Source organism: Canis lupus, chromosome 1, assembly GCF_048164855.1.
Source record: "Canis lupus baileyi chromosome 1, mCanLup2.hap1, whole genome shotgun sequence".
NCBI classification, from domain to species: Eukaryota; Metazoa; Chordata; class Mammalia; order Carnivora; family Canidae; genus Canis; species Canis lupus.
In genome coordinates, this window is record NC_132838.1 from 89,349,994 (window position 1) to 89,377,001 (window position 27,008).

General features: G+C 43.8%; 1 protein-coding gene across 5 annotated transcripts in view; it reads right to left on the reverse strand.

Annotated features, from left to right (window-relative positions):
- The window catches only part of PIP5K1B (phosphatidylinositol-4-phosphate 5-kinase type 1 beta), a 299,006-nt gene that overhangs the window by 11,026 nt on the left and 260,972 nt on the right, over positions 1-27,008 (reverse strand). For all 5 annotated transcript variants that reach the window (XM_072838944.1, XM_072838954.1, XM_072838961.1 and 2 more), the window contains one exon: positions 10,683-10,800. In XM_072838944.1, coding sequence (XP_072695045.1) covers positions 10,683-10,800 — 118 coding nt within the window. The remainder of the gene's footprint in view (positions 1-10,682; positions 10,801-27,008) is intronic.

Genomic DNA, 27,008 nt, shown 5'->3' on the forward strand with positions numbered 1-27,008 from the left:
TCACGAATCATTTCTCTGTAGGATGTGGTGCTGCTGGAGAGCATTTTAACCACAGTAGAACTTTCAAAATTGTAGTCAATCCTCCAAAACCCTGCTGCTGCTCTGTCAACTAAGTTTGTGTAATAGTTTAAATTCTTTGCTGTCATCTCAACAATCTTCACAGTATCTTTGCCAGGAATAGAGTCCATCTCAAGAAGTCATTTTCTTTTTTTATCTACAAGAAACAACGCTTCATCTGCTCAGGTTATGAGATTGCAGCAATTTGGTCCCATCTTCAGGCTCTACTTCTAGATTTCTTGCTCTTCCCACCACATCTGCAATTACATCCTCCACTGAAGTCTTGAATCTCTCAAAGTCATCCATAAGGATTGGAATCCATTTCTTCCAAATGCCTATTCATGTTGATATTTTGACCTCTTTCCATGAATCATGAATGTTCTTTATGGCATTTAGGAGAGTAAATTGTTTCTAGAACATTTTCAACTTACTCTGCCCGGATCCATCAGAGGAATCACTATGTATGGCAGCTATAGCCTTAAGAAATGTATTTCTTAAGACTTGAAAGTCAACATGACTCCTTGATCCATGGGATCCAGAATGGATATTTTGTTAGCAGGCATGAAAACATTAATGTCCTTGTATATCTCCATCAGAGCCGTTGGGTGACTGGGTGCATTGTCAGTGAGCATTACTATTTTGAAAGGAATATTGTTTTCTGAGCAGTAGGTCTCAACAGTGGGCTTGACATACTCAGTAAACCACACTGGAAGCAGATGTGCTGTCATCTAGGTTTTGTTCCATCTGTAGAGCACAGGAGGAGGAAGGACCGGCTAATTCTTAGGGGCTCTAGGATTTTTAGAGCACCAGCTTCAATTTAAGTCACATTAGCCCCTAATAAGAGGATCAGCCTGTCCTTTGAAGCTTTCAAGGCAAGACTGACTTCTTCAGCTAGGTAAGTCCTAGATGGTATCTTCTTCGGATATAAGACTGTTTTGTCTACAGTGATAATCTGTTGTTTTGTGTAGCCGCCTTCATTAACCTCAACTAGATCTTCTGGATAACTTGTTGCAGCTCCTCCATTAGCACTTGCTGTTTCACCTTGCACTTTAATGTCACAGAGACAGTAAACCTCACTAACCAACCCCTGCTAGCTTCAGACTTTTTTTTTTTTTTTTAATTTTATTCATTTATTCATGAGAGACAGAGAGAGGCAGAGACACACAGAGAGAAGCAGGCTCCATGCAGGGAGCCTGATGTGGGCCTCGATCCCAGGTCTCCAGGATCATGCCCTGGGCTGAAGGCAGGTGTTTAACTGCTGAGCCACCCAGGTGTCCCAGCTTCAGACTTTTCTTTGGCAGCTTCCTTACCTCTCAGACTTCACCGATTTGAGGAGAGTTAGGGCCTTGCTTTGGATTAGGTTTTGGCTTAAAGGACTGTTATGGCTGGCTTGGTCTTCTATCCAGACCACTAGAACGTTCTTCCTATGAGCAGCAATAAGGCTGTTTCATTTTATCATTTATGTATTCACTGGAGAAAGACTTTCATCTTTCTTCAAGAGCTTTTCCTCTGCATTCACAACTTGGTTAACTGTTGGGTGCAGAGTTCTTGCTTTTGGTCCATCTCTATTTCCAAAACACTTCGTCATTAAGCTTAATCCTTTCTAGCTTTTGATTTAAAGTGAGAGACACAGGACTCTTCCTTTCTCTTGAACACTTAGAGGCCACTCTAGGGTTACTGATCGGCCTAATTTCAATAGTGTTGTGTGCCAGGGAATAGGGAGGCCTGAGGAGAGAGATGGGGAAACAGCTGCACAGTGGGGCAATCAGAACACAGGTTTGGTGAGTTGGCTGTCTTACGTGTGTGGCTTGTAGCTCCCCAAACTACCAGAGATCACTAAAACAAAATGAAGTCTGAAATGTTGTAAAAATTAACCAGAAAGTGACACACAGACACAGAGTGAGCAAATGCTGTTGGAAAAATGGTGCCAAAGGACCAGATCAATGCAGAGTTGCCACCAACCTTGAATTTGTAAAATATACAATGAAAAGAGATATGCCAATCCTGGTGAGAAGAGACTCATGAACAAAGCTGGCACTGTGGGTGTCTCATGGGAATGAATTAAAGATTACGGCCTCTCATTTTTTTAAACTATTAGTGCAGCAGTGATGTTTTAACACAGTTCCCTGCTGTCTTAATTTGTTTTCCAAAAGCCCAAGAGAAGCCCGAGGGCATCCATGATGTACACGGGCTGACAATTCTACAGTGGACTTTCCAGTCAGTGAGTGACTTCTGCTGATTGTAAACCCAAAATCGACTCTGACCCCTGCTTATGCCTCAGTTGGAAAATGCTGGGGGTGGGAATAATATCTCCATTTGAAAAAGAGCACTGCCTTTGGATGATACCCCTGGATTCTTTTCTACCTAGGTAGAAGGAAAGCAGAGAGGCTAGAGGCCCTGGTTTGTTCCTGAGGGTAGGAAATAAAAACTATACCCCCAGAGACTTTCTGTCTCAGCACTTCTCTTGGTACCATTTTTCTTTACAAAAAAGACAGTGAAGGCATTATGGGTTGAATTGCATCTCTCCAAAACTGCTATGTTGAAGTCCTAATCCCCATGACCCCAGAATGTGACACTTTTGGAGGTAGGGTGTTTACAGAGATAATTAGGTTAAAGTAAGCCCTGATCCAATATTATTGATGCCTTTGCCAAAAAATCAATCTGGACATACACGGGGAAAAGCCAATGTGAAGACACAGGAAGAGGACAGCCATCTATGAGCCAAGGTGAGGGGCCTGGAACACCTCCTTCCCCCTGGCCCTCAGAAAGAACCCACCCTGCCAACACCTTGATCTTTGACTTCTGGCCTCCAGAACTGTGAGGCAATACATTTCCACGATTTAAGCCACCTAGCTGGTGGTACTTTGTTGTGACGGCCTAGGTAACTAATATAGTACCCATTACTGGGATTTAGAAAGTGTTTTTTTTTTTTTTTTAAGTTAAAAATCTCTATTTAATTTTAAAAATACTTAATCATATTCCTTACTGGGGGTTACTTGCCAATGTACAGCCACCTAGGAGTTGAGAGGCCATTAAGGGATGATCTGTCAAAGATTCAAAGTGAAGAAAAGTATTTGTCCACCTCGTAGTTGTTGATACTTTAAGGTTGCCACTCAAACAGTAAAAAGAGCATTTTCTATGTGGAATCCCCAAACTGCCAAGGGGCCTTTCAAAGAGGCTCAAGTAGGATTGGCCTTGACAGTTGAGGAGGGAATGGTCGAGTCCTGGCAAAGACAAGCACCTGCATTTTTGCACCTGCTTGTAATGAGCGCCTCCGGTCCGACTTGAAAGGTGGCAGGTGCCGGGCCTGGCCGAGGGAGCTGCCCTTGACACCTGAAGGATGTGGCCCTGCCGCATGTGCACGCACAGCATTCAGAGCGTGATACAGTCCATGGAGTGGAAACAGTCCACTGAAGGGCACTCGCTCCTAACTCGGTCTCAGTTCAAGGACTTCTCCCCTGACGGCAGCGGTGCCTTTCTGCCAGTAGGTGGCAGTAGCGTTCGCTGAAAGCAGGAACACCGTCAAAAACCCAGTTCATGCAAGTGCTTGCCGCAGGAGCCTCCTGGGGTTCACCTTAGCTCTGCTTCCCATCACACAAGAAGGGAGGACACACAGAGGCTCAGAGGAGAGGGCCACGTGAAGACACAGGCAGAGGTCAGTGCTGCAAGTCAAAGAATGCCAAGGAACACACAGCCACCAGAAACTGGACGCAGAAAGGAAGGATTCCCTCCCAGTGCTTTCAGATGGGGCATGGCCCTGCCTCGCCTGAATCCTGGACTTCTGGCCTCCACAACTGTGACACAATACATTTCCGTTTCAGCCACCTAGATCCGGGGACTTGGCTTTAGGGCAGCCCTAGGACACTAAGGCAGGTAGAGAAAAAGCAAAGGAAGCCAAGCATCTGAGATCTCCACTCCTGTGTCCTCCTCATACCATCCACCACACTCGGGGGGGGGGGGGGGGGGGGGGAGGGGTTATTTTATTTTTTTTTATCAAGTGTCTAGTACTTACAACCTACCATATTTTCCTATTCCTTCTCAGATCCCACAAGAGGCAACAGTATGGCTGAAGACAGCCCTGTTAACCAACGTCCATGGGTAGGATTTAAACTCGCTTTCTTTAAACTTCCCATTTGCTCCTAATGCAGCTCATGCTGAATTTACGATCTGTTTCCTGCAGGCTCAGTGCCTGGTGGCCTCCAAGGTCACGTCTTTAGAGACTGTAGTTCCTCAGACGCTCTTTTCCCAAGAGTTGGAAAGGCTCAGGAGACTAGTAAATATTGGCTCCCGGTGACAAAGAATATGCAAACTGAGAGCTGAGAGAAGAGATAGGGAGATTCTGGAGGGAGAAGGGAGGTGGTGGGAAGCCAGGGCTAGGGGGCAAAGGTGGAGAAAGGATGCCGTCCCCACCCCCCATCATGCAGTAGGAGCCTCAGGCAAGCTCACCTGCAGAGCTGACCTTGAAGACTGTGAGGCCAAGAGTTGCTATAAAGCTAGGACCCAACAGAAAAAAAAAAAAAAATCTGCTACTCTAGTCCTGCTGTCACTCAATTGCTAATTCTGTGCTAATTTAATGGAGAGGCCAGTAGGCCTAGCTCCAATTCCCTTAGCTAATCCTTAAACAGTACTTTAACACCATTGGAAAAAAAAAATCCTATGGGTGACCTCCTATCGCAGATGGGTTGCCTTCTCAATTTGAAAGCCTGTGGTATGGGAATCCTTTGTTGGTGCCGTGGGTCCAGGTGCTGGGATCCATTTTTCCCACCCATCCACATGTCTTAGGACAGTGGTCAGTGACTTAAAAGGGCCAAGCATTTCTGGAGATAAACAAAGGGTCCTATTTTGCTCTGCTGAAATCTCTCCATTTCTTACCAATGTGGTCCTGTGGCAGAAGGAAACCACATTCTGGTTGCCTTACAAGCCAAAGACAGTGGCTTGCTTTTCCTCCTCCTTCTCCTCCTCCGCTCACACTAAAATCTACCACAACCCAAGCAGCCTCTTTGGCTCTCTGCTGAGAAGCAACAGAATTGCCCCTGTTTCAAATCAGCAGCCCCACCAGCAGCCAATCTGGCTCAAATAGGAGTGATTAAAGAACCCGGATACTCTGCATACAAGTCTTTAAGCTCTATGCCACTAGAGTCAAATCCACAAATGCAGTTTCTCCTGGCAGAAAGTTCCGGTGGGTTTTCTAAGACCCCCATGACCTAATTTAAAGTGTTTTTCTTCTTTTTTTCTCAGGCTTTTCTCCTACATAATGCCATGATAAGCTGTTAATTCAATCATTTTCACTTCTCTGCCACCCTTCGTCCTGTGATCAAAGAATATTAGCCACCCTAAAGACACATTAAATAATCAAGCGGTCCACCAGCTACACATCAAAGCATTAATCTCCAATACAGGCATGGCTTAAGGAGTGGCTTAACTGTTTCTTCTTTGCCCACAGCTATTTTTGTACTCCAACAGCTGTCTTGCAGAGACACCTATCTGGATGAAAGTACCTATTAGTGAGAGGCGTTAATAGGGAAAGTGTAAAAAAGAAGAGAGTATATAAACTTGAGAGTAAAAGGAAGTCATTGCTGGTGGCAGCCACCTTTCAAACTTCTGTGTTATGAGACAAGCGATCCCATTATCCCCTACTTACCCATCTGTTCCCAACTAGTCATCCCCATAACATTTCTCAGCTGCATTTTGGTAGTGGCTCCTCTTGCCCTTAATACAAAATTGCATTCTATGTCAGGCAGAGCTGCCTTAGCAAGTAGGATAGTAGTGACAGTGACAGCTTCAGTGCCATAGACTATCTGCGATTGTTCACAAAGTGGAATCTAGCTCTATTATGCAGACTGTGTTATGAAGGCTCAATAGAGCCTGCTCATCTCTCTTGTATTCTTTTAAATACCCCAATCTGTGCCATCAACTCCAAATTCAAAACACATGTCTGGTCACTGGATAAAAATAATCTTCAGAAACACCGCCCCTCGAATGGAGTATGGGCAAATGAATCATCTTGAAAGGCTCCGGAGTGAAGGTGAATGGCCTTTTCAGAGCAGTGCAGGGTGATAGCTAGGAACACGGAACCCAAACCCAGTGCTTTCTTTAGTCAGGGTGATGGAACAGTTAGCTGCCTTTTAAGGTAAACTATGCTTTCGATTTCATGTCAAATCATGGCAGAAAGCAGGACAGCCAGCCTAATTGATACACACATAATGTGGGTGGATCCTGAAAACGAAATAGATGTTATCTGGTGTGCATACATTATTTGGTTTAAATCCTCTATATTTTTAAAGGGATAGAGGCAGTATTATATGTTAGTATACAAATAACAGCACTGGGGGATGAGACTTATATCTACTGATAGAGAAATACTGTATCTTAAAGGAGAAGAAACATTACAAGAGAAACCAGACTATGTCTGGTTACAACTCTGAACATAATGTTCCCACAGAAGCCTCTGATTGCCCTTCATGTGAGGATTTTGTTGTTGTTTTTAAATATTTTATTTATTAGAGAGAGAGTGAGAAAGAGCACGCAAGAAGGGTGACAGGCAGAGGGAGAAGCAGACTCCCCACTGAGCAAGGAGCCCGATATGGGGCTCAATCCCAGGACCCTGAGATCATGACCTCAGCCAAAGACAGATGCTTAACCAACTGAGCCACCCAGGCATCCCTAAAGAAGATTCTATTTAGGTCCAGAGGAAGGTGAGCCAAGGTTTTCCCATTCAGTCTTTCACAGTGTAGAGGCAAATGGAAATAGTGAAGAAAGGGCAATGAGCCATATCCTTTCAGAACTGGAGGAGTGTGCAACATACAAAATAAAAATCTCCAGCGTGAAAACACATCCTGGAATTACAAATTCATGGTGCAGAACTTTCTAGATGTATTGCCAAAAAATTTAAGTTTAAATACCGTGAAGGTTTAGGACAGAGGATGTGATGACGCAGCAAAATTTGGGAAAACAACTCTAGTTACTCTGGTAAAACTTTCTTACTGTAAGTCTTTATAATTTAGAGTAAGCCACAGCAGGCCAGAACTGGAAGGGGTCTTAGAGGTGATTTAATGATCTATTTTACAGATGAGAAAAGAGAGGCCTTGAATGGGTGATCAATTTAAGGTCAGTGGTTAATGAGAGGCAGAGATCTCCACAGAACCCCTGTGCCTATTTCTGTGTAATTAACTTATGTCCCATTTTGTTCAGCAGGAGAAGGGGGCTAAGTTAAAGCACTAGAACAAGTGGAAGGGAGACCATTTTGAGGATCTGTCAAGTCTTCGTTGATATGAAGATGTCTTTTCATTCCCCTGGCCTCTCTTGGGCATACAGTGTTAGTACAAGGAGTGCCCTATCACAACAGACTAAATCACAACAGACTAACGTGGAAACAAGTGCCTTCTGTTAAGCCAGATACTAGGGACTTTAAAGATATAAAATAATGCTCCTCTTCTCAATTTCCTTTTGTCAGGAAAATACTTTGATAGAAATTTATTTTAATTATTTTGAATGAATTAATGATATTGAATTGAGTAAATATTAAAATTTCTAATTTCTAAAATAAATAATTGATAACTGTAACCTACATACACAGACTCTGTGGGATCCTCAATACTTTTGAAGAGGTACCAGCATCAAAAGATTTAAGAACTGTTGTACTAGAATATCAAGAACTAGAGCCTTACAAACACTGTCCTCCCTCTTTCTTGTCGGGTCTATCTCTCACCTTCATAAGGAACAGGATTCCAGCAACGTGGTTGGCAGACCTGTATGTATAACCAGTGCCAAATCCATGGGGACGGGTGCTTCCTTCATGGGTTGGGTTTAGGGAGAAGAGCAATGGAGCTGGATTTGAATTTCCAGCTGCCATTTATCAGCTCTGAGAACTGGAAGGGAGCTTCTGTTTCCTTATGTGTGTGAATGGAGACCAACAAAACACCTACCTTCCTGGAGCTGCTTGTGTCAGAAAAGCCCCAGGACAGTGGCTGGTGGCACGTGGTATGTGCTCAGTTGGGCCGTTTATTACTGTTCAAAATCCTGTGCTCCAAACTGTTCCCCTTACAGCATTCTTGAATTTTCACATTCCGTATTGAAATGTGAAAAGAACTCATGTTTATTCACCCAAATTTGTCTCTGTATCCTTTTCTCTGTATTTTCTTTTTTTTTTTTTTTTCTTCTTTTTTTCTCTGTATTTTCTTTGCATGTTCTCTTATCTGATTTTTGGGCCACTCATTGGACTTCTCGGAGTCTAATTTCTGTATTGCAAAGGCAGTGTAATTCCTCATCAGGGCAGTGCAGCTCAGTAATTAAGAGTGGGCTTGGGGCTAGGCTCCACTGGTCTGAATCCCAGCTCTGATCAGCTACTCATTGCATAACTCGGGGCGAGTTGATAATCTCCATGTGCTTCCATTTCTTTTCTGTAAAATGGAGCTCCGTCTGCTTCATAGCGGGTTGTGGGGGATTAAATGGCTTAAGACAAAGTATTTAGGACATTTCCAGGCTTGTAGGAAGCACTGAAAAATGTTAAATAGCTTATCGTGAGTAGCTACAAAATAAGATTAGATCAGATCAGCTTTTCTCCAAGCTTGGTGAGAATTTCTACTGCCTTGTTACCTTCTCTGCTGCTTGGCCTCCCAGGCTTCTGAAGCACAACCAGCCCTGTGCTGGGAGGGCAAGGGGATGAGCCAGCAGCGGGGTGACCATCACTACTGCTCCCTTGAGTTCTAAACTCCCAGATGCCTTCATTTCTAACTGGTGCTCAAGTGCTCTCCACCACCAACAGTTACTGCAGCTTTTCCCTATGGCTTCTGGAGGCAAGCATTAACCTTTTTCTCAAAAGTTTTGCCTTTCATTGTCCAAGAAAGACACAGAAGCACAATAAAATTAGACGGTAGTAAAAGCACATAAGCAGTTTTCTTGTAAATGAAATTGAAAACATCAAGGAGGAGCAATTAAAATGACTAATGAGACAAGCTTTCCAGGAAAGGAATAAGGGGAACAGATAAAGGACTGGCCTCAGCAGAGCCATTTAACTACCTCGTGATCTCCTATTCCACTTGGGAGTAACACGTGCCCCCGGTTGGTGCAAATCTGGCTTTTTAAAGATACATACAAGGAGCATGAACTCTTAGCTCATGAAAATAGAGTTCACTTGGTTCTCACACTTCACCTGGGACCAGGAAGTTACTGTATTTTTTTTTTCTATTTATTTCCCTATCATCTTGGTGATACAGAGGAAACCACTCGTCTGTAAGGATTTTAAAATACACCATGACTTGTTTTAAAAAGTGGGGGCAGTGTGAGGAGTGTTGCCCAGTGGAAAAAAATTGTTACTGCTACAACCAGGATAGTCAGAGGTTATTAAAAAAAAAAAAAAAAAAAAGTCCTTCCACAATGGTTGTTGTGGAGAGGGGGCTTTTGTTTTATATAAGGGGTCATGGAAAGTGTATCTGAGATGTTTGGGCTGAGACTGAAGGAAGTGAGGGAGCAAGCTTGGGACAGCTAAGAAAGTGCATTTGGACAGTAATGGCAAAAGCAAAAGTCCTGAGGCAGAGACATGCTTAGTTATGGGAGGAATGCCAAGGCCAGTATGACTGGTAGACAGGGGCAGAGAAAGGAGGACAGAGAGGTGGAATAGATCAGACCATGCAGGGCGTTGAGGACGTTGGATCTTACTCTGGGAGAAGTGGGAAGACACTGGAGGGCTCTGGGATAATGAGTAGCATTTTCGGTGATGGAGGTGCAGCAGAGTATACTCGAGGAAACAGGGCCAGGCTGGGGCATATGGAGAAGTGTAAAATGAGGGAGTGGGTGTGTGTGGCTCAAGGCACATACCAAGTGGAGCCACTTCCCAACATGGAGCTTGCACACATGTGCTCAGCAAAACTTGAAAGAGTGGAAGACTTGAAATCCACATGTTGTCCCTTCTATGTGATTTTTGTGCAGGTATACAGAGATGTGGAGAATGTGTGTGGGATGTGTTTTGTAGGGAAAACACCCCTTCTCTTTATAGTTTAGTCCACCATACTTTTCTAAACCTCATCAAATAATTCACTTAAGCCACTGCTGACAAGTTGGCACTAAAGGGTGTTCACAGACATGATCACTTGATCCTCTAAGTGGCCTGGTGAGGTAAGCATGACTCCCCTCCTTTGGCAAATAAGGAAACACAGGTTCTTGCCTGGGTCATGCAGCTGGCTGGTGACAACTGACAGAGAAGGGCCAAGATTCTCTAGTGCTGACTGAAGGTTCTAAACCACAGCCCTGTTCTGTACCTCTCAGCTACCAATTTACCGAGGCAGTAATGCAGGATTCAAGAAGATTCACGCACAAGGGGGATACAGTGGAGTCAAAACATTAACATGGAGGAGCCACACCTTGCCTTGTGATCCGGGGATCTGGTCTCTTATCACATAGGGTCACTGAGCTTCTTACCCTCCATATTCTCTCATGGAATGTTCTATATGAACTACATGAAAGCATGGCTTGTGACAAGACACACTGTTGGTAGAAGGGGTGGAGTGCCATTGTTTTGTTTTAAACCCAAGTACGCCTGGGTTTACACAGAACCTGTTCTTGTGTAAGCCGTGGCCTGCATCCATCTGTAAACCAGAAGGGAAGGGGAAGAAATTACAAGTACTTACTAAATAGACATCAAGCACGGAGGCATTATCATCCTGCATTTCCAGAGCGTTTGGCTCAGAAGTCAAGTAGATGGTCCCCTCTTCCAAGGTAAATGTTGAACTGGAAGGTAACCCTTTACTGGAAAAAGAAAGAACGATAATGAGCATGTGGCTTCCAGAGCAAAATCCGTGGATCCCTCCAAAGTTGTGGCTAATGAGGTGGAGTCTGGGAAAGCTTTTTGGGATAAAAAAAAAAATGATTTAAAAAAAAATGATTTTCAGAATTCAAAGGCAATACGGTCCTACCTGGAGAGACGCTCCCTTGAGTTTAAATAATTTGGTCAGTTTATTTTCTGTTTACTGCCCTGCACGGGACACTTGTTTGTATTTCTAAGAAGTGATTTGTGGGGTCCCCGGCCTCATGAGGGTGGACAGCTGTAATCTAGAGGCCCCACCGACCAGCTTGGACTTCGAATAGATTGTTCCTGCTGCTTAGGTTCTCCACTTAGAGTACTCCGGCTCTGCTGGTTTATAAAGATAACCTTGTGCCCGATCAGTATTGATTTCTTTCTTTGTACTGTTCTCTTTTCCTTTTTGGCATGAAAGGTCCACTTATAACCTTGATTTTCAAACCTAAATGCACATCAGAATCCCTCAGAGGGTTGGTTAAAACCCACTTTCCTAGGCCCTACACCCCCACATGTGATGCAGCTGATCTGCAACAGAGCCTGTTGGTTCTCATTGTTAATAAGCATCAAGGCCTACACTCTGAGTAACAAGGAATTGTGTGGACCCCGAGCACCGTATCACGGGCTTGTGAGGATAGCCTAGGTGTCATTTTGGTAATAGGACAAGCACCACCAAAGGAATGCAGGTAGACAGTCGTGCCCGAGAGTCTTTAAGAGGGGAAACCACCTTGTCTGGTCACAATACAAGAACTAGTGTCGACTGTTGAAGTAATTGGTCCATTCTGATAGTACTGAGATTGGGAATCCATCTAGGGGCTCAGGGATGCACAGGTTTCCCCCCAATGGAATCAAGGTTATATCTTTAACCTGGGAAATTTTCCAGGGGAAGGTTTTGCAGGAACGTGACATCTGCCAATAGTGGTGGGAGAATGGGTGCCTCAAGAGCTGTGAGAGGGGTCCTGGCCATCAGCCAGGTGGAGCCAAGCTGGTAAGGCTGGGAGCAGGAGCGTAGAAGACTGCTCCCTCTCTCACCCCTGCAGGGCCCAGCTCATCCCTTGTGAGGAGTCTGGTCTGAAGCCATTCTTTGAGCTTCTTGTTGGAGTTTGGTTGCTGCCCAGGAGACTGGTGAGGGCACTGTAACCCACTGCCCTTCCCTAGGCTACACAAACCTCTCTTTCCGTACATATGAACCCATTAGTTGAAGCTCTGTGACATAGAAATCCTGACCTTTTCAATATTAAAAAAAGTATCACCAGAATTGAATGAATCTTAAAAAATCACGTTCATTTGTATTTTTCCTGATCATAAAAGATAATGAAAAAGTTACAAAAATACTAGGCAAGTAAGAAGAAGGGGTGGGAGGAGTCTCCTGGGGGCCTCTTGGCTGGGTCTATGGGAGAACATGGAAATGAAGGGGTACTGAGTACAGAGCCCCTGTACTCTGTCTGCCTTAATGGGCTTTCTCTTACATTCTGGACACAGAAAAGAAAAAAAAAATCCTCTTAGTTTTCAAAACCCTAAGCAGGGTTACACAGTGTGGGACACAATCTGTTCTGATGGACTTGAAAGAGCAAGGGGAGCGTGGCCTCTGTCGAGCTGCTGAATGTATACTGTAAACCTTTACAGATTCCTTGGTTTAGTAAACTATCCGCTTTCAAGGGAAGCTGCTCTGAGAAGCACCGTGTGGTAATGATCTTGCTCAAGTTCTTTTCTGGGTCAAAAGTAATGATGATGTGATGGGCTTTAATTGGCCTTTGCTTTTTCAACTGCTACAATGTCACCCACGAAAGATGAATTACTTATCTCCTTAAACATCAGAGCTAGAAACAAGGTGGTCAGGAAATACATAGGTGTGGTATGACTCTGATTTTTATTCCTGTTTTTTTTTGTTCCTATTTTATTTTTATATAATTTTAAATAATAACTAGTGGCTTCTGGGTTATTTTACGATCATAGAATTTATTTGAAGTTCAAAACTAAGCTTCTCCCTTTTTGAGTTTTCAGGTGTGATATTTAAGATTAAGGGTATATAGCCCAGAATATTCTGGAAGTGATTTTTCTTTAAGTTAGTTCTCTGCCCAAAGTGGAGCTTGAATTCATGATCCCAAGATCAAGAGTTGCATACTGTACTGCTCGACTCAGCCAGCACCCTGGAAGTAATTTTTCTTAATACATTTTTATTTTTTAATAGTGCAAAATAGAGCTTAAAGTCATCTTCCTTTTTTTGCCATCCTATTGTATCCAGAGTCACTCCCCTAGAAGTAAACCCATTGATATTTTTCAATTTAATATTAATCTTCTACTTTTGGTAACTATGAGTAAGCTGCCAGCAAAGTTTAGAAAAAATTTAGGGTATTCTTTGGGATTTAATAGGTACATTTATTATTTTAGCTAAAAAATACTATGATTACAGAAAACCAGAAATACCAGATTTCCTCAGTCTTAGTTAAATTTGATAAAATCAAACTTTATTTGTACTGTTTTCACACATATTAGAATATATAGCATATTAGCTAAATAGAATATTAGCATAATCTGAGCATCAGTTGGGGGATGAAAATGAGGCTCATAGGGACTTATTTATAAGTGTTCTTTATATAACCTGCATATAATTATAAAAGGGCAAATCACCCAGTTAAAAAGTAAGTAAAGGATCTTAACAGACATTCCTCCAAAGAAGAACAAATGGCCAATAAGTGTATGAAAAAATGCTAAACATCAATCATGAGGAGAACGCAAGTAAAAACTATGTGAGCTACCCCTTCACACCCACTGAGCTGGGTATAATAAAGACAGGCAACAGCAAGAGCTGGAGAGGATGCAAAGAAACTGAAGCCATCCCACGCTGCTGCTGAGACTGTAGAGAAAGTTGCAGCAGCTTCGGGAAACCACACAACCCAGCCATTCTACTCCTGGATGTAGCTTTGAGAAAAAGGAAGACAGGTGCCCACACCAAAACTTGCATACAAATGCTCCCAGTCGCATTCTTTGGAATAGTCCCAAAGTGTCAATAACCCAAATGCCCACCAGTTGATGAACATTAAATAATTCCCACAATGGAATATTACTTGGCAATAAGAAATAATGAAGTACTGATATGTGCAACAACAGGGGTAAATCTAGAGAGAGGCAGATGAGTGGTCGCCAAGGGTGGGGTGAGGGGGGGAATAGGGGAATGACTGCTATTGGGTGTGGAATTTCTGGGATATTGAAAACATTCTAAAACTAGCTTCTAGTAATATACAACTTTATGAATATACTAAAGGCACAAAACTGTTCCTTTAGATGGAGAAATTTTATAGTAAGTGAAATGTCTTAATAAAGTGAAGAGCTTCACAAGGCACCTAAGGGTCATGATTTTAAAATTGATTGCTCACTGCACAGTAATAGAAATATCAAATCTGATGGAATAGTTTAGGTCACATCAATTTTAGAGCTGTTTTGAATAAATTCCTGATTAATAAGGCAGTTACTCAAAAACATTTTTTTCCTCAGAGGAAAAAAAAAACTAGTTGACCTGGCAACATGAAAGAACTGGGCTCTGAGATTTCATGCTGTGGGGTGAAGAGACCATGCATGCAGGTCCGTGGAAGCCTGAGGAACCCTCTACAACATTTCAGGACTAACTGATGTGGTGCAGCACCCAGGTAATGGGAGCTCCATCCAGGGCACCCAGCATTCTCTGGCCTCTTCTGTTTACATCATCTCTGACTGACCCCTCCAGTTTTTGTCACCCCAATGCCTCTAACTTCACAGCTGAGGGAACTGAGGACCAGGCAGGGAGGTGCAGGTACTTGGCCAGGGTCACACTGCAATTGAGTTTAGGATCTGAACTTTGTTTTCCAATTAAACACTTTTTCTAGGGCTAGCTCTGCTGAAATTTTAGAAATTTGCCCTTGTTGTCGAAACTGCGGTAGCATAGGTAGACGTGCCTAGGAGCTTGAAAATAATCCTGGGATCCAGCAAAAACAAAGGCAATTTATGGTGTTGGATATGACCCCACAGATCTTTGCTTGAGGAGAGTAAAGATGTCCAGGAAGGTTTGGGGAAAAGTAAGCAAAATATGCTTTATAAATAAACATAATTTTTCTTCCTTAAAAAGTTAAAAATAGAATTACCCTGTGAGCCAACAATTCCATTTCTGGGTATATACCCCCAAAGAACTAAGAACAGAGTCTGAGATATTTGTTTACCCAGTATTATGGGCTAAACGGTGTGTCTCCTCTAAACCCCCATTTATACTTTTTTTCCCCCCCATTTATACTTTGAAGTCCTATCCCCCAGTACTTTACAATGTGTGTCTATTTGGAGATGAGGTAATTAAGGTTAAATAAGATCATTAGTCTCTGATCCAGTATGACTGGTGCCCTTCAAAGAGGAGATTAGGGAGGGGCACCTGGGTGGCTCAGTTGGTTGAGTATCTGACTCTTGGTTTCAGCTCAGGTCATGATCTCAGGGTCCTGAGATTGATCCCTGCACTGGGCTCTGTGCTCGGCATGGAGTCTGATTGATCCTCTCTCTCTGCTCCTCCCTCTCTTATAAATAAATAAAATCTTAAAAAGATTAGGGCACAGGCATGCACAGTGTATGAAGACAGAGGGGAAATGACAGCCATCGACCAGCCAAGGAGAGAGGCCTCCTAAGAGACCAACCCTGTTGCCACCTTGATCTTGGACTTCTAGGCCTCAGAACCATGAGAAAATAAACTTTTCTTGCTCAGGCCACTTGGTCTATGGTATTTTGTTATGGCAGTCCTAGCAAATGAATACACCCATGTTCACAGCACCATTATTCACAGGAGCCAACAGGTGGAAGCAACCCAATTGCCCACTGATGAATGAATGGACAAACAAAATTGATATATACACATAATGCAATATTATTCCCTCTTCAAAAGGAAGCAAATTCTGACATAGTATAATGTCCTACAGATTCATCCATTAACATGAGTGAAATAAAGCAGTTATTAAAAGACAAATACTATGGGGACGCCTGGGTGGTTCAGTGGTTGGGTGTCTGCCTTCAGCCCAGGGCATGATCCTGCGGTCCCCTGTTCAAGTCCCGCATCAGGCCCCCCCCGCATGGAGCCTGCTTCTCCCTCTGCCTGTGTCTCTCATGAATAAATAAATAAAAAAAATCTTAATTCGCCTTCATTTAAAAAAAAAGAAATACTGTGTAATTCCACCTTAATGAGGTACCTAGAGTAGTCAAATGCAGAGGCAGAAAGGGGAATGGTGGTGGGTGGGGGCGGGAGGCGCGGGGAATGAGGAGCCGTTTCATGGGGACAGAGTTTCAATTCTGCCAGAGGAAAAGAGTTCTGGGGGTGGGTTGCACAATAACGGGGGTGTACGTAACACTATTGAACTGAATGCTTAAAAGTGGTTAAGATGGGAAGTTTTAGGTCATGCGTGTGTTACCACAATAAAAAGAGGATAATATTTAACAAGAATACTTAAGCTTCCAACATTTTAATTACTAAAATGACAGATGAAAGAATTCTAAATCCTCAGGCGCGTATACGGTGAAGTCCCAGTAAGTGCACTCAGGATAACCCGACATTAATACCTCTTGGCGGGGACTGAAAGCCACAGAACCAATCCAGGAACCTGTCTTTATGTTTGCCGTGCTCCTGACTCGGTGCGTGCCGAGTGAGATCAGAGTACAGAACTGGCAGGTCCCTCCCCTAAAAGAGAATGCACTTTAGGGAAACAGATACCCGAGCGGATAGAGCATGAACTTTGGAATTCGATGATTTAGCTTTGAATTCTGGCTCTTCTTAGCTCGGTGTGATACTGGCTAACTTTCTTAACCCTCCCGAGCTCTCGTTTCCTACATATAAAAGGAGAAAAACACCAAACATGCAGGAGTGATGAGGGTAATGAACGTACAACACAAACACACACCCATTTATGAATCTTGTGGTCGAGGCACTAGGATATAGCAGGTTCAAATCATCTCCGCCTCCTGGAGTTTACACAGTATCAAGGCAGACAGACCATGGGATAAATTCTTAAAACACAGAGGAGAGACACGAGTGAGTGAGTGGTGTGGATCATCTGTAAACAGCAAACTCTTCCTTGCTCCGCCAGTGGAGTCAGGCAGGAGCCAGACACCAGGGGACACGTGTAGGTCCCCTGTACTCCATGGGGTACCCTCCGGCACTCTGAAGTGTCCCACTGCAGTGCACCCCCACCCCCCTGACAGCTCTCTGCAAAGATCACATGCCAACTGCCTCTGGAATGGATGGTCAGCTACCGGTTGCACAACTGTTTTTTTTTTTTTTTTTTTTTTTTTAGTCACTTGCTTTGCAAGTCCTGCAGGTTTGTTTTGTTATCTGCTGAAACTGATAATGAAAATTATTCATTTTTTCACATCCTGTGATGTTTTTAGCGAGGCGATGAGGAAAGGTTCTACACACCATGGAGGATAAAGCGGTCTCTTTCCTAATCAAGAAGCGCCTCACATAGAACATAAAGTATTTGTGATTAAGAGCCTATGTGTATGTGAATGTCCATTGCTACTTAAAAAAAATTAATGAAATGTAAATGTTAAAGGAATAGGGAGATAATGCAAGAATAAACCATCCAACCCAACTAAATGCATCCATAGCCTGCAGCAAATTCCTCCTTCCTTGAAGATGCCTCAAATAGTAAAGATTGGTTCTAAAAAGGAATTTCACTTAAATGTCTGAGCCACTGATCAATTTCACGTTTGTCTTCCCTTCTGACGTTGGCGGATATTCTTGCTATTTAGCCCTAATTTCTTCCTGTACCGTGGGTTTCTTGGGCACACGCCTATTTGGAATCAATTTCTAATTTGATAGTTTTCCAGATTGCTTTTTAGGGGGTCACTATAAGTGGGAGCATCTCTCTTGGGAGCAATGCCCTCACAACCCAACGGTTGTCAGAGGGCCTGCCATTCCTTAGCCTTGCAGCTTGGGAAGATCCATTTCTAGAAGCAATGTTACGTGACTAGGTTTAAGAGCCTGGCTGCCTGCCTGGGCTCTGCACCATCAACTTTTGCCACGATTCCCTCAATTCAGACTGTCTGAGGGCTAATTGAGCCTAATTTGCAACAAGGCTTTCAGGAAACTGTTAATCCACCCAGTCGTGTTCTTCCCTTGTACAATCAGAGGAGCTGCCAATACTTTGCAGCTGCTCTGGGCTCTGCACACATGGCAAGCTTGTCCTAGGTAAGAGCTGTTCGGGAGGGGGCATTTCAGATCCCTCGCAGTGCTCCCCCCGGGGAGCAGACGTTAATGATTCCCCGATGACACAGAGGCATCTCTGTCACTTATAAAAACGTTCCTTTCCGTTAGTAACACCATTAGTTTGGCTTCATTGGAGAGCATTAGCCTGGCTGGACTGTTGAAAAGTCATCGATGGTTTTATGGCCTGGAACACTCTGATTTCTGTTTGCAGACCTAATGAATGTTTTAGAGCTAATTCCCAAGGGAACATTTGCTCAGGGGACATATGGTACGCTCCACAGTTTTTGTCTTTAAAAGTTATCCTCTCATCGTCTGGATGTTCTTTTATCAAAGTAATAAAAATATATCACATGATGCAATTGACTTACGATGAAAAGCAACAACCTCCTGACCCCCGAGCCCCACTCCAGGGGCAGCTTCTTTAGAGATCTCTCTCTCTTTCTCTCTCTTTTTAAGCATTTCTGGTGGTTCCTTTCATACCCTTTGATGAATCAGGGGATAAAAGGTATTCTCAACCTAAAAGCATCATTTATTGATTCCATCAGAGGGCGTGAACCTCTCCTACACCCCGCTTCTCCCCAGCATTTGCTATTTAAGTTTAGTTTGTAACTGAATAGTACACCTAACTTTTTTTTTATTTCATCTACTAGATATCTTTATTTTCCTGTATTACTTTCTTTGCCCCCCTGCTTTCCTCTCTCACTTTGCATTAGATACACTTAACCTTTTTTTTTTTAAATCTCTACTTTGTCATGGCTGTTAATATTTATATTCTATCTTGTAGCTACAACCACATTTTTCCTGCCTTGTCCATGGATTGATTCTAAAATTAGAAAACTGATGCACAGAATTTATGACTATGTAAATATTGTTAATGCCTGGCCAACAGGGAGTGAGCATTCTGTTTCCCTCTCTGGATTCAAAGCCATGGTTGCTGGGCCACTCAAAGAAAAATGTTCCCAATGAGATTAAGTGGAATCTTTTTTTTTTTTTTTTTTTTTTTTTTTTTTTAGTTTTTTGCTTAAATTCACCACGTGTTAGGCTGCTTCGTGTTAGGGGTTTTTTGCCCTTTAGAAATGGACTGCCATGGGGTTTAAACCCAGAGAGTGTGTAGACTGAGGGTGGAGGAGGCCTAAACATGAGCCCTGTCCTCTGATTATTAGTGACTAGTCTGGGCAAGTCTTGACCCCGAGCTCCTGCTTCCTCCTCTAGAAATAGGAATGACAGGTCCTGCCCTGCCCATCTAGGGCCATCAAGAGACCCAAGTCAGATAACGCACATGACAGTGAATGCCGACAGAGTCATGCTTGTCTGTACCATGACTTTTACCTCTGGGACTCTTGCCTCTCTTGTGGTGGGGGTGGGGCTTGGATCACATCTGCTTGCACAGACAGGTTTATCGTAACATTTCACAAAGAATTCCTTTTCCGCTATTTTAAGTTCAGCTACCAGAACGTTACCTGATAAGAAAAGCGGATGGGATAACTCTCCTTGTAGACAAAACCCACCAGGGCAGCCTAGTCTCTCTCAAAGGCTGCAAGTACTTGTCGAGCCCTAGAGATGCAGGCTCATTCCAGCATGGCTCAGAACATTTGATGGTCAAGTCAACACCATGTGCCTCTCCCAGGAGGGCTCAGATCTGGCTGCAGTGGTGGGAGGGCTGAGGCAGCTACAGGGTGTGGAACTCTGGAGTTTGGGGCTCCTACTTGCAACCCCGATAGCATCTGCATGCAACAAAGCTCACACTTATGCCAGGATGGGGCGTCTCTTTCATGGGGAGCTCAGGGGCTGAGTGCACAGGCAAGTGTGCTGGATGCCCCAGGGGGGCCCCAGTGAAGTGGGAAGCCCTGGGCCATGGTCACTGCCTGACTGCTCCACCACCTACCTTCCTAACCTGCCCTGCCACACGGGGTGGGGGCTTTCAGAGGGATCTGCTGCTTTCTTTCTGCCTTGTGGCTGTTTCTGCTGCTGTCTTGCGCTTTCTACCTTCTGCTAGTTTTACACGAGGAGGCGGCCGGTTCCTCCTGGAGGCAGGCGGAGTGGCAGTCCCTCTCCTGGGAATCAGTGGATGGCTGCCCCGGGGGTCTGGTGCTGGCCTGGAGCTTGACGCTCTCCCCCCATAAGTGAACGCCCGAGACATAAAGCCCATGGCAGACACAGCACACAGAGCAGCACTCTGACCCGGCAGGTCAAGACAGAAGCCAACACTGTGCTGCTGGGGGCAGGCATGGTGGGAACAGGAAGCTGAGGTGATGGCTCCCAGAGCAGGGCCAGCTGAGCTCCCAGCACTAGCAACAGGAGCTGCACAGAAGAATGGGGGGAATGAGTGTGTGTGTGTGTGTGTGTAGGGGGGAGGGGGGCTCTGGAGAGAAGCCTCTTCTGCAAAGGAACCCTCCTTCAAGGTCAGGGGCCTTTCCCACCACACATCTCTAGGAGGTTTATTTTCCTTTCCAACGCCCTCCCACACACACGCTTAAAGCTAGCAGTTGTTGTTGAGAGTGATGTTTGTACTGTGATGACTGTACTGCACACATGATTTCATCAAATCAGGAACGATAACCCTGTTAGGTTGGGTCTCTTGCTATCTGTTTGTAATGTGGGGACTAAGGCTAACTGGGCGAACCACCGGGAGTAAATGGTGGCACCTGGATTTAACCCAGGCTGATAACTGGAGCCATGGCCTACACACATTGCCTGCAAATATCCCACTACTGCAGACAATGAGCTCTTTGCTGCATTTCTAAGATCCTCTCCACAACAATGGTTCAATTATGAAAGAAAAGAGATCTATGGATCCATCTCGCAGGGACCAGTCTATTACTCTATGTAAGTCTCGATTGTCTGACTTAAGTGGAGCAGCAGATATAGAAACTGAAGAATAGCCAGAGGAACTCTGATACCCTGTGCACAAAAATTAATTTGAGATGAATCACAGACAACATGGGAAAGCTAAAACTGTTCAGCTTCTGGAAGAAAAGAAAGGAGAAGGTGTCCATGACCTTGGGGGTCCTGACCCCGAGCTTTCTTGTGTTATGGGAATATTCTTTATTGTGATCTGGGTGATGGTACTTGTGTGTACACATCAGTCAAAATTCGTGGAACTACACACTTGAGATTTGTGGATGTGACTGTAAATTATATTTCAATATATAATTATATTTCAATAATGAACTACCAGTATCAAAAATAGTATCTACTTTTTTACTCAGTAAACTATGTCATTCGTCCAAATATATACTGAGTGCCTTACTCAGTAAACTATGTCATTTGTCCAAATGTATACTGAGTGCCTACTGTTTGTAGGTACAAGCAAAACATAAGTTGGTAAATCGTTCATGCATTGCTGGGTCATTGACTTAAAGTCTTTGAAAAATGTAGAAGAAATATAAATGCTACAAAGAAGCAAATAAGTATATATATCGTTACAATATAATATTAAAAAAAATCAAAAACCTTGACAAAATAATTTCTCTTAGACACACAACACTCAATCATACTTAGGATCTCTTGGAAAACATGTCTTCTGTCCATATCAGCAGACCTTAGTATCAGAATTAATTCTCTTCCCAGAGTGCTTATCCATGGAGTTGAGAGAGAATATATTTAAGTAGGTCCCAGAGGTAAGGCTCAGGGGGATAAAACAAATTCTAATATAAGCAGCCCACAAAACAGCCCCAGCTGGGTGGCATGTGCTGAAAGCCAAGGTGATTGTACTCTTAAGCTACAGCAAAGCATCACAAAGGCAATAGGAACTTGGGGTCTTGTCAATCCCAGTGGACCCATGGCCTCCATAGCTGGGAGCAGCAGTGCGGTATGTGCTCTGGATACCGTATGTGGAAGAATGAGCTGGAACAAGAGGCAGGGAGGCTGAGTTCTGGTACCAACTCAGGTGCACTGTTGGGACGCACAGGGGCTAAGGAGCTGGGTGAGCCATTTCACTTCTCTGGGCTCCAGCTTCTTCCCTGTAAATGTCAGAGCTTTGCTTTTGATGAAGTCCTTCCAGCTTCTAAAAGCTTGGATTCTTTCAGAAGCTTGGATTGCTGGCCCTCTCTCAGCTTCCCCAGACAACTGAAGTTTGAGATCAGGGTTAGCATATCGGAAATGCTGAAATCAATAGGTTGACATGGATATGCCTTTTGCTGTGTAAGCTGACAGGACCAAAAAGGGTTTAAGAGAAAATGACCAGGAGATAACTCCTCTCCAACCTCAGCACGATACACTGCCCCTCAGTGATCTCCCTCCCACAGACAGTGGTCGGCAGCCGGATGCTCAGCTACTTTGTGACTTTACTTGCTGTAAGGATTGAGAAAAAAAAAATCCAGAAAAGCAAAGCTTTTTTCAGAGGGATGGTGTTAGAGGCTGAATTGTGTTGAACTCCAAACCCCCAGTACCTCTGAACAGAGCCCTACTTGGGAATAGGGTCACTTCAGATGACTTTGCACCACAGCAGGGTGGGCTCTCATCCCGTGTGACTGAGGTCCCGGGGTGCACCCAGGGAACAGCACGTGGGGGTGAAGGCACAGATGGGGGTGATGCTTCTATAAGCTGAGGAATGCCAAAGACCGCAAACCACCAGGCAACAAGATAGATTCTCCCTCACAGGCTTGGGAAGGCGGCAACATGAGCAACACGGTGGGCTCCTGGCCTCCAACGCGGGGGAGACAAGAGGCTTCTGTGTCGGCCACATGAGTGTGTGGTACTTTGGGACAGCAATCCTAGCAAACCTGTGCGGGAGCTATCGGTGCTCCCACGAAAACCTTGCCTTGGCCAATGGGCTGGCTCGCTCGCGCTCACTCTCCCCCACCTTAGCCCGTAACACCAGTCACCTCACCCCAGCATTCAGGAAATTAGTACTCTGCGGACCTGAAAGAAGTACCATTCCTATTCTTTGCTGAATACTACATGTTAAATTTATTTTTTAAAGATTTTATTTATTTATCAATGGGAGACAGAGAGAGAGAGAGAGAGAGAGAGAGGCAGAGACACAGGCAGAGGGAGAAGCAGGCTCCACGCAGGGAGCCCAATGTGGGACTCGATCCAGGGACCCCAGGACCACACCCCGGGCTGAAGGCAGGCGCTGATCCGCTGACCCACCCAGGGATCCCCTGAATACTACATTTTTTAAAGAAAAGAACTTTATTATTTTTTAAAGATTTTATTTATTCATGAGAGACACACAGAGGCAGAGACACAGGCAGAGGGAGAAGCGGGCTCCCTGTGGGGAGCCTGATGCGGGACTTGATCCAAAGACCCTGGGATCACACCCTGAGCTCAAGGCAGATGCTCAACCCCTGAACCACCTAGGCGTCCCTGAACACTACATTTCTAACTTGAAAAAGTAAGGCCCCTTTTCAGTCAAATCCAAAAGGCATTCATTGAGGCTTTATTATTTACCAAAAATCATTAGATAATATTTGAGCCCTATCTTTCAGACTGGACTTGGGTCCTCCTTACACCAGAATGCTAAAAATGCAGAGGGCTTAAATGACCACTGTCAGCATAAGCGTGACATCATTTAGTCAATGTCCAAATTACTATCAAGTCTGCGGAAGCTGTTGGAAAAAAATAACATGAGAACAAATTACAAGGCAGCTTTGCTTTCACAGATGTATTTGTAATTCTAACTGTTCATGGTGATCAGAAACCCATAAGCAGAATTGATTTTCAGTGTGGCTGGTGACTTCAAGGAGGTTCAGAATGACAAGAAGTTTCTTATATGTGGTGAGGCCAATGCCAAACTAATTATAAGCTCTGATCTGAATAATCAGAAGATGTCACATAAACTACTTGTCTCTGCCGGACAGGTCAACACCCTGTCCTGAGTCATTAAAAACAGAAGCAGAAAAACAAACAAACAAACAAACAAACAAAAAAAACAGAAGCAGTTTAGGGGGAGTCAAATTGAAAAGAACACCAGTGGGGAAAGAATGGGAGGTGCCTGGCTGGGATGCTCTGGGAAGTTTACAGCACTGGCATCTCTGAGAAGAACAAATAGGACTTATTTTGGTTTTCAAATCATGACTTGGCTTTAATCTCAGATAGTGACCTTTTTGTCCAAGACCCTTCCTATGATTTAAAGAACAAATTAGGTGCTTTAAAAACAAGGTCAGCTTACCCACTTGCTTAAACAGTGATTCTCAAGCTTTAATGTACATTAGGATTGCCAACAGACCCAGGGAATGACTTTCTTAAAATAATAATAATAAAAAAAGATTATTTCAGGGCAAGGGCAAGGGGGAGAGAGAGAGAGAGAGAGTGAGCGAGCGAGCGCAGACCTCCTGCTTGGCAAGAAGCTCAGTGCAGGGCTTGATCCCAGGACCCTGAGACCACGACCTGAGTTAAAGGCAGATACTTAACCAACTGAACCACCCAGGTGCCCTGGGAGTGACGTTTTGAACAACTTGTTTCTGAAGCAGGTGGTTCTAGAATATAGCTCAAGAAATACTAGCTTACAGACACTGAAAGAAAAATACTTCATGATCTCACTTCTATGTGGAGTATCAAAAAGTCAGATACACAGAAATAGAATGGTGGTTATCAGGGCAGGGGGATGGGATGTGTTGGTCAAAGAATACAAAGTTGCAGTTATGTGGGATGAGTAAGTCTAGAGATCAAGGGTATAGCATGATGACCTCAGTTGATACTACCCTAGTATATACTGGCCATTTGCTCACTACACACACACACACACACACACACACACACACACACACACACACACAGTGGTACAACTTTCCTGCTATAAGATAAACAAGTCCTGAGGATATAACGTATAGTGAACTAGTTAACAATACTGCATTATATAACAACCCCTCCTCCCCAAAACCAAACCAACCAGTCGGAAACAAAGAGACACAAAACACAGTTTCTATCTTCAAGAGTCCATATCTAGTGAAGGAAACATACAAGCTAACATGTAGTAAGAAGAACCAAGCTCTTGGTCTCAAACAAATAAAATTACCATGTGAGGATGGATATTTAGCTAGCTTGATCACAGTAATCATTTTACTATGTAAGTCTATCAAATCAGATTATAGATCTTAAAGATATAATTTTTATTAAATATATATTATAAAAGCAAGAGTTTTATAGGAGGATACTTTGTAATCACACATGCAAAGTAGGAACAAGAAGTAGGATATTAAGTTCCAAATATATTTAGCATGATAAAACTTCAGTGAGTTGCATATGTACTATTTCCCATATAATTTATCTTAAACTATTTTATTTATTTATTCATGAGAGACACAGAGAGAGAGGCAGAGACATAGGCAGAGGGAGAGGCAGGCTCCCTGCGGGGAGCCCGATGTGGGACTCGATCCCAGGACCCCGGGATCACGCCCTGAGCTCAACCACTGAGCTACCCATGTAACTTTCTTGAAAATAGTACTCTGCAGAAATCTGTCATAGGCATTATTCAAAACTGAAGTATTTGGCTGAGATAAAGAAATACTAAAATCTAAAAACAAGAAAAGAAGAAATATTGGCTTAGAAGGATGATAAGGGTTGATGTGCAGCCCAGAAGTGGTGTGGTGTGTTCCTGTGAATGGCTGGGGACCAGAACAATCCAGTTTGGATAGTGTAGTAATGAATTCGGGTGAGGATGCTGGTCACCCCAAAAGCCCTGTCTGTGTCTTTGAGGTTCAGTGCGGGCTGTGCTCTGCAGCTGGTGTGGAGAGCGCCTGGAAGGGCTGGCAGTGTGCCTCTGTAGGCAGGCCCTGCCTGGGGTCTAGGAGCTGAAAATACTGGGGTCAAGACACATAGCCATGCACCATGCATCGCATGATAAATTCCAGCTTCCAGAAAATGCACGCCCAAGTCAACTAAGAAGTGATTCGGCGCTTTGTTAAGACACCACAAAATACGCTACCTGTTATTTTACCCTGTTCATACAACCTGCCTTTTCATTACACATTCATGCGGCTAGCAGTCTGTCAATACTAATATTCATGTTTCCAAGCTCCTGCTGAAATTATACCCTTCCCTATTTATTCTACCTACACCCAAGAAGTCTAAATTACCCATTTTTGGAGTCTGATTTAAACTCAACTGATTTTGGGGCACCTGGGTGGCTCAGCGGTTGAGCATCTGCCTTCGGCTCAGGGCGTGATCCTGGGATCCAGGATCAAGTCCCGCAATGGACTCTCCGCGGGGAGCCTGCTTCTCCCTCTGCCTGTGTCTCTGCCTCTCTCTGTGTGTCCCTCATGAGTAAATAATAAATCTTAAAAAAAAAAAAAAATACAACAACTCAACTGAGTTTGGACATTGCCCACCTTTCGTATGTATGTCTAAATTCTGTTTACATGGAACTTCTCAATGGCAATTCATAAGAATGCTCTCAAAGTATGTGTCACTTCGAGTCCTTGAGAGCATTTCCTTGTGTAACACGTGTCAAAATTTCAATCATTTGTCAATGACATGAACTACGTCTGTCCTGAATGGGAAAAGAGTTTTCAAATACTGGAAGACTATTTCCTTGATGTTTTGTGTTATCCACAATGTGATGGCTATAGCTATTGAACCCCTTCAAGTTAAAAAAATTGACAATCAACAGAACTGTACATCTAGCCCCGACTTCAGTGCTTGACACCTGCTGTGGAAGAAGGGCTCTTACTTCAATCTACCAATGTGACGTCCCTGAATGAGAAGCTGGTAAGGAGTGCACAGTAGCACACCAGACATAGGCTTTCTACTACACAGGTACTGTACATCCACGTACCCTCCAGAGCAAATAACAGATATGGAGTAAAGTAACTATGAAGGGATGACTGTTGAGGACTACCTTTATGTTTATTTAAGATTTTTTTTAAAAAAAGATTGTTTATTTGAGGGAGAGAGAGAGCATGATCAAGTGCACAAGCAGTGGGGAGGAGCAGACCCCCCACTAAGCAGCGAGCCCAATGCAGGACTTGATCCCAGGACCCCAGGATCATGACCTGAGCCGAAGGC